This window comes from Lates calcarifer, linkage group LG16_LG22 (genome assembly GCF_001640805.2).
Source record: "Lates calcarifer isolate ASB-BC8 linkage group LG16_LG22, TLL_Latcal_v3, whole genome shotgun sequence".
NCBI classification, from domain to species: Eukaryota; Metazoa; Chordata; class Actinopteri; family Centropomidae; genus Lates; species Lates calcarifer.
Window position 1 is genome coordinate 14,140,352 of NC_066848.1, and position 8,609 is coordinate 14,148,960.

Genomic DNA, 8,609 nt, shown 5'->3' on the forward strand with positions numbered 1-8,609 from the left:
ACTGCAAAAAATATCTATACACTTCGGCGTGAATTTTTTTCATAATTTTTCCCCCAAACGCAGTGAAATTCTGTCTGTGGCAAGATGGCGATTGCACAGATTTTACGCATTGCAGGAGTTTTTCAGACATAAGTGTTGGTACCTTAAAGCGAAACAGAATATGTCTAATATTCCTCCATTATAATAAAGAAAATGCACGGATTCAGTATTGTCATAGAAAAGTTGTAATGGAAACAGGTGAAATTATGTCGTTGCGTTGCAAGAGGTTTCACACTTTTTTCAGCGAGAAACGTATATTTCCAAACTCAGTGCTGCGTTAAAGGACTAGTTTAAATTGATACTTTTTACAGTGTAGACACAGTCTCCGTACCCTGGCATGGCCAGCATGGGACGGAGGGGATTGTGCGCCCCGTCCCGACAGCATCACACATCTGCTCTGCAAAGGCACAGATTTTTAACCGGTGCTCGGTGAATAAAAATACCAAATGCACCAAATCAAAAAAACAAAAAACAAAAAAAAAAACTTGACTATTGCGATTTCGGAGAATCTAATTACCTTCTCGTTCAAACAAACAAACAAAAAAGCCTGACACGCTCTTCTTCATCATTTCTTAAATATGTTTAAACTGTCCGAAAAAATATTTGCCGTAGTTTACCGAACATCATAAGCGACATCGCAGATGAAAACGGGTCTGCTCAAACAGAACTTACAGGCAGCAGGGACTGGATTTCCATCCTGATCTTGGACAAATTGACCAGTGAAATAGCAGTGAACCGGTGTCAGGTCCGGTCTCAAGCTCGAATGGTGACAGTCCGTGGACTGGACCCTGCTCACAGCTCTGCAGGGGGACGGAGAGGAGCAAGAGGGAAAAAAAACAAGAGAAGGTAATCCCTGATAGGTTTGGTGAAAAATAAAACACCAGTGCTGAATTTCCAAATCTCTAGAATAAAATCCTACTCATTTCTTGACACGTGAATGACAATTAAAAGTTCTCATTCGTTAGAAAATAAATACACGAGTGCACGCATGCATTCATATAAAACTTCGGGCAACAGCCAACTCAGTTTAAAGAAATAACTAAATAGGAAAATGCATTTTTTTATGGTACGTACCCATCATTTCTCTAAAATCTCGCCCTGTGTATTGTTGCGATGAATCCACGGATGGAGCAGCAGACACATGAGTCTCTCCTGTGTTTGCCAGGGAGGGGTGTGCTGCCTTTTCTGGCCAGCCTCTGCCAAACCGGGGTCAACGAGGGAGCAAAAAATAAAACAAGACCCTTTCTTTCGTGCCTTCTTTCTCTTCCCCTCTTACCTTTTACAGTCAACACCTTTTTCTTTCTTTCTCTCATCCGGTCCTCTTCTCTCTCTCTCTCACTCCCGTACATGACGTAACATCAGCTTTGTTTATTTGCTCCCCTTATTGGAACAGACTGATAATGAAAATAACTTAACTAATTGGCAATTAACCAGCACGGTAACATTCCAGATTCAATGCGTGCTACAAGAACTGCTTGAGCCAAAGAATGGTGGCATTTCCTCAACAGCAAAACAGCAAACAGTAACTTTGTTTGTATAAAACTTTTGTAAACAATTTTTTTTTACTGAGTGTTTTCCAGTCAATCAACAGGAGTAAGGAAGAGAGATGTCGGCGCAAAGCAGACAGGCAGGCGTGTCTGCATGTTTCCAGTGTTTTAACGCGCAAAGTGCTGTTTGTGTTGTCGTGTCTGGAGGTTTAGGCTGTAAGTAAACGGAGAAGAAGCTAAATGCTCGACGTGCATTCAGAGCTCTCGTCCCCCCGCTGCTCGGGAACATTCAGCAAGCCCTCGGATAAACACACAATTACGGCAGGTGAATAAACTTGTTTGGGGGGTGTTAATTACATGCTTAACGTAAACAAAAGCCATGTAAAAGAATGTGAATTACCAGTGGCTTTTTCCCCCTCAATCCCCATTCAGGTTTTACATTTCACCTCTAGTCTCTTCTGAGGAGTGATTTCCGAATTGCCTGCGAGGGCTACTCCCAAACAAGGCTCCTCCAAAACATAATGCTGGATAATACCTGCAGCCTTGGCTTGAATGGTGATCACCTAAATTGGTGCACCATGGAACCCAGTCAGGTAGGGGTGGTGGTGGGATGGCTTTGCATATTCGGAGCAATGCTGCTAAGCCCTGCACTTTATGCTGGGGTCGTGCTTGCATGCATGCGTGTGTGTGTGTGTACGTGCGCGCGCATGTGTAAGAGAGAGAGAGAGAGAGAGAGAGAGAGAGAGAGCGCGAAAGAGAAAGAGAAAGAGAGAGAGAGACAGAGACAGGGGTGGAGGGGTGGGGGTTTGGAGGTTAGTTTTAACACCAGCATGAAAATACCAGCCTTTACTTCCAGTCCACAGAGCTTTCCAACGGGACCAATTCAAGTGCCACTTGGAATTAGTTCTCCTGAGGTTCGTATAAGCAGCGCGGTGGGCAAGTTTGATCCCATATTCTACACTCCCCCCCCCCCCCCCCCCCACCACCACCACCACCACACACACCACACACACACACACACACACACACACACACTCACTCACTCACTCGTACACGTACGCACGCGCGCACACGATCCCTAAAGACGCGCGCGAACCCGACGCCTGACCCCTGAGACAAGATCATCCCCACCTCTGTATCACACGCACCTGCAGACACGGACACTTGTACGACGCGTCTGCACGCACGAATTTTAGTGCCCTCTTTTGCTCTGCTATGCGTAAAAGTGCATAAATGCGCGTAATTGCACGCTTCCCAATCTGAAGTTGTTAAAGTACACCAGATATAAGGTCAAACGCTAAACATAAACAGGTAGCTACAACATGCATGTCAAGCTGGTCTACTCACTGTCCCTCCGAGCTTGGTGTCGGTGGTGTATCTGGCCAGCCCCGGAGAATGTGCAAATCTGAGAGAGGGAAGGAAAAGTTTTGAATTCCTGAATGATTTTGTAGAAAGGCGGCTTAGGATCATTATGTCAGCTTTATTGAGGGCGGATTAAGCGGAGTCTAGATGCTACGCCTTGTACACGGCCCTCTCACAATGTGAGCACTGTTCGTGTTAGAGTGAACTCACAGTATTTTAACACCCTATAAGCCCTGTCTAAATATGAATCCGTTTTAGCCATAAACATGAAAATCACACCGCCGTGGCTACCGCTATAAGCCGAATCCTGTGACTGGATGTGAACACTGATCATGTCCTTACCACCAGATCAAATACATGAGAACTGCTTTTATGTCCCCAAGAAGCTTTCATGTTACCATTTGATTGTAATTCCAATACTAATGGTATTAATTAGAGGGCTGGACTATCAAATAAATAAATAAAATAAAAACCTAAAACATGATAAACTGGTGGCATTACAAGGGCGATGCCGTTGGCAAATTAGCTTTCGAACTAAAACGCCATGACCTTTGTTTAATCAACCCAACGCTGCGCATCGATATTCATTTGGAACAATAAATTGTGTTGGTTGGAGAGGAGGCAGGGGGCCAGGACTGCGCCCAGCATCCCGAAGGCGAGGCAAGGCAAGGCAAGGCCGGGGACGGCAGGAGGGGGAGCGCCATCACACTGCAGTTTATGCCCGGGACCAGCACTCACCCCGACACAAAGTGACCACACACACCAGACCAGCGAGTCCGAGTAAAAGTCAAGCTCAGACCATGTCTTAAAACGAACGTGCAGTTTTGTTTTGATTTTTTTTTTTTTTTTTTTGAATCATCGGCAGATCCAGGGCAAAAGCCAAAAGATTATATGACTGTTTCATCTTTTAGAAAAGAAGAAAATGGAAAGTGATAACATATATGAAAAGGAAAAACGCAGAGGACCCTAACGACCCTTCCTCTCCCTCGCAAAAAACAGAATGGACTGATGAAAAAGGTTTAAAAAGTAGCTGGGAAACTATAGGAAAATAATGTGCAAATTGACCCGCTTCTATTCAAAACGTGTATTCCCGAGTTGCAGTCATTGGTTGTCCATTTGTCACCCATTTAAAGCTCCCTCTGCCTCCCTCCCTCCCTTCCCGTCTCTGCTAAGCATCTCCAGTCTACATATCTTCTTTAGCTTTAACGAGCCTCGTTAAGATCGCAATAATATTCCACCCTCTAATTGCTCATTCCATTCAGCAGATAGGCGAGCATTGGCTTGTGCCTGATGCGCGCGGTGCGGTGGGAGGGTTGCTGTGGAGATCGGAGACTCTGATAACCCCCCGTGCGTGCTGCACAAGTGGTGAAAGCCTCGCGCTACGTACTGGCTAATGATTGGCACGCTTGACAGTGATTGGCAGGGCTGCCATGACAACGCTACAACGACACCAAGAAGACCAATAGAAAAGGGAAACAAAATGTTTCAATGCTACACTCAACGGCGGATTTAGGGGGGAGATATTATGAGGCTGGTGTCATTAGGCGATAGCCATTGAATCATTCAATCTTTTTTACTGGCCGTATTTTTTCGGTTTTTCCTTTTTCTCGATAATTTTCTTTCTCTCTCAGGTCATTTCCATGGTTTTCAGATCCCCTTTAGAGCTTTATCCCTCCCATTTCTTCCTGCCAAACTTCGCTGATCGCCCTCTGCTCCTGGCGAACAGCGCTCCCACCACCAGGTCTCCAGAAGACTTGTCCATGTTTCAGCTACCGACCCTCAACTTCTCCCCGGAGCAGGTGGCGAGCGTCTGCGAGACGCTGGAGGAGACCGGGGACATCGAACGGCTGGGCCGCTTCCTCTGGTCCCTGCCTGTGGCTCCGGGAGCATGCGAGGCGATCAACAAGCACGAGTCCATCCTGCGCGCCCGGGCCGTGGTGGCGTTCCACACGGGGAATTTCAGAGACCTCTACCACATCCTGGAGAACCACAAGTTCACCAAGGACTCGCACGGCAAACTGCAGGCCATGTGGCTGGAAGCGCACTACCAGGAGGCCGAGAAGCTCCGCGGTCGTCCCCTCGGACCGGTCGATAAGTACCGGGTGCGGAAGAAGTTTCCGCTGCCTCGGACCATCTGGGACGGCGAGCAGAAGACGCACTGTTTCAAAGAGCGGACACGGAGCCTGCTGAGGGAGTGGTACCTTCAGGACCCATATCCAAACCCCAGCAAGAAAAGGGAACTGGCTCAAGCCACTGGACTCACTCCTACACAGGTCGGAAACTGGTTTAAAAACCGGAGGCAACGAGACAGAGCCGCGGCAGCCAAAAACAGGTTGGTGATTTTTCCCCCCCGTCCTTTCCAGTCAAAAACACAACACTGTGCGAAAGTTTGTCTAAAATGAATAAATTGAAAAGAAAAATATGAGGTCTTATTGAACATGTAGTTATGCTTACGGAGAGAGGCTGTCTAGGAAAAAGACTAGTCTGTCTGGCAGGGGGAGGGAGCAGGCTGCGGCGACATTTTTGTTATGAAGTGAAGCCAGAATAAACATCGAAAACATGATTTACGCTGTTGTAAATACCCCAAAGTATCTTTTGACAATATATAGCATTTTTTTTGTTTTTATTCAGAAGTGATGCTAAAAACATTTTGGTCAGATACCTAATTTAACTTCACAGGTATTTTTCACAGAATATATAGTATAGCGAAAACACTACTTGTGTGTCAAGTCTGGTGTTGAAATAACCCTAAATAATAAAAATGATAATAGTATAATCGCAAACTAGATCGCTGTTAAACTACAGAGGCGAATGCGCAGTGTTCTTTTTAAATGGAGTCAGCTTGTTTATCTGTTTCCGTAAGAGTCAAAGTACTATAATAAATAACAAAGTGTGTTAAAAGTACGTGTAGAAACAGCACTGGACTTCACTTATTTGTAATGTTAACACAATTTTGATGATAATAATGTAAAAAACACTAAGAATTATTTTAATAAGTAAAAGCTATAAAATAAAAGAACTGGATAAGTCTTAATATCTATTTATCCACGGGTTACATCGTTTTATCTGTGCCTTTAAATTATATTGAAATTGTCATGTTTTGCACATAATTTGAAATATTATTGTGTTTGCTACCAGAGCTATATGTTGATTTATTTAGGGCTACACAGCGTATGACAGCTACAGTTATCAATGTGGATTTATCATTTTAACGTCACATGTTACTTAGCATTGTTGGAAAAGATAATGTCAAAGGATAAAAGTGATATTATGGATATTACTCCAGTAAAATGAGCATGGGTATTAAAAAGCATTCGAAGACATAGGCTGTATTCATAACATTAAGTGTGGTATCATTCCATTGAAATGCCATAATTGATTAGAAAATACCTCAGAGAGGACTAAGCCATATAAACACTATTCTAATCTTTTTGCTAAATGAAGAGATATATTTCCAGACTGACATTATCCCGCCGTGATGGAGTTATTATCATGAGTGGACTGGAGATAAACATTTAGGATGATTGGAGTAACCTGGATCTCCACGTCACTCATTCATACACTTCCATCTCAGACTAAAACACAACTGTGGCAAAGCGTTACGACATTTTGCAGTTTGTACAAAAGCTTATATTCTATTTTGAATTAATAATAATAATCTGGTCATAACAGTGCAGAGTGTAGAAGAGAATACAGCTGTGCAGCAATGAGGAAGAATACTAAACGTAAAGCTACTGCTGCTCGTAGTAGTAACTAAAACCAGAATAAAAACTAAATAACTGCAGACTCTCGGTGTGAAGATGCCATCAAACTGCCTTTAGAAAAAAAAACACTATGTTGGATTTGAAGCTTATTTTTTCTGTGGTGATATGACACGTAATTTAAATCCCAGGTTGCTGACTTGCGCGTTGATCAGGCTTACTTTAGTAGAAAAAAACAACACAAAACAAACCAAAAAAACCCCATTACATTTCTTCCAACATTTGGGAGTCTAAATAGTGCTGTGTTTTGTCCCCTGAAAGCTGGCTATTTGATAAAAGCATGCATGCATGGCTGGGGCCGGCAGGGGGAAAGAAAAGGCGAGTTTGAACCCCTATTTTGCAGGAGGAGGGGAAGAGAGGGGGGGCAGTGGAGGGGAGGGGGACATTCTCAGGTCTAATTGCCATTTCTCTCAATTTTTTTTCCTCTTTTTTTTTTAAACCTCCCCTCCTCGCTCCCTTTCTTCTCCAGGCTCCAGCACCAAGCAATAGGACCGACCGGTATGAGGTCCCTCTCGGAGGCCGGTCTCACCCCTCACAGCTCGGCAGAGTCGCCCTCGACCGCGGCCAGTCCCACCACCAGCGTTTCCAGTATGACAGAGAGAGTTGATACTGGGACGTCCATCCTGTCCGTCACATCCAGTGACTCGGAGTGCGATGTATGATACGGAGGAGGAAAAAAAAACAAAAACAAAACAACAGCAACAACAAAAACAACACACAAAAACAAACAAAAAGAGAAATATTTACAGGGAAAATGGACCTGAGAGGAAGAAAAAAAGACTTATGAAATATCGCGGATGAAAAAAGGACCGATTGATATAAATATTAAAATAAAAAAGAGATAAAAGCACGTCGTTTTTTTTTTTTTATTAAAAAGCGCTTTCAAAGGACCCACGCCTCCCCTTCCTCTTCATACCCCCACACCACCACCTCCACTACTACTACTAGACTACTTGCATGATTTTTTATTTTTATTTTTATTTTTTATTTTGTAATCAGGGAAAATAACCTGAATGCAAGATTCTCCATCAGGAACATCGATCAGAGGGAATAAAAACAGATCGTCTTGGTGTCTTCGTCGCTTTTTTTTTCCCTCCCCCCCATCTCCGTTTTAAGTCCAAGTGATGATGATGATGATGACGGTGAAGCAGCCGCCACGCAGACAAGATGCAATCCTGTTTTTACTTTGTGTTCATCAGACAATCATTTTAAGTCGTAAGCACCTTTTTTAATACACTTCTGTCACTGCCTGTGTGGGGTACATGGTCAAAAAAAAAAAAGAAAAAAAAAAGGAAAAAAAAAGAAAAAAGAAAATGTCGAACGGAATCGTTTATGACTGTATCAGATTTTTATTTTTATTTTCAAAATTTTATATTGAATTATGTATATCTCAAATAATGCGATCATTCTCCCGGTCTGTAATATACGTGTAGAAATATGCTTGTACATAATTATTGCTCTCCCCCGTCTCATCCTCTTTTCTATCCCTTCCTCACTTTTCTTGACTTGGTGTTCCTACATAAAATATTTGTCAAAACTTAAAACTGCAGTGCTCTAGGCGTTTTTGTTGCTTTGTAGCATTTATTTTGGGAGGGGGGTTGATGATGACATATGTTACCAGCCACATTTAAGCTATATATATATATATATATATATATATATATATATATATATATATATATATATATATATAAATGAAAAGTGGAATGGCTTATTACTACATTTGCCCCCCAGTTCCTTCCTCCTCTCCTCTCTGCCGCCCCACGGTCGCTCAAAGCGCTTATTTACATCAGCCTGTTCAATGTTTCTTTCTTGCGTGGTTATTATGTTAATGTCCATTACAATTCTAAATCAAATACAGTATTCAGTTTGCTATACGTCTTTGCACGATGTCTGTCTCTCCATCCGATTACAGATAAGGACATTGATAAGTGGCTAAACACATGTTCATATCGAGGTC

The 8,609-nt window shown here is 43.0% G+C and overlaps 1 protein-coding gene across 1 annotated transcript; it reads left to right on the forward strand.

The window, feature by feature from the left end:
- The first annotated feature begins 4,369 nt into the window (after nt 1-4,369).
- six3a (SIX homeobox 3a) lies at nt 4,370-8,193 on the forward strand. The gene is made up of 2 exons (XM_018695258.2): nt 4,370-5,220; nt 7,119-8,193. Exons 1-2 carry the CDS (start codon nt 4,529-4,531, stop codon nt 7,309-7,311), a joined length of 885 nt encoding a protein of 294 aa, XP_018550774.1. The 5' UTR covers nt 4,370-4,528; the 3' UTR covers nt 7,312-8,193.
- Nucleotides 8,194-8,609: the final 416 nt, after the last annotated feature.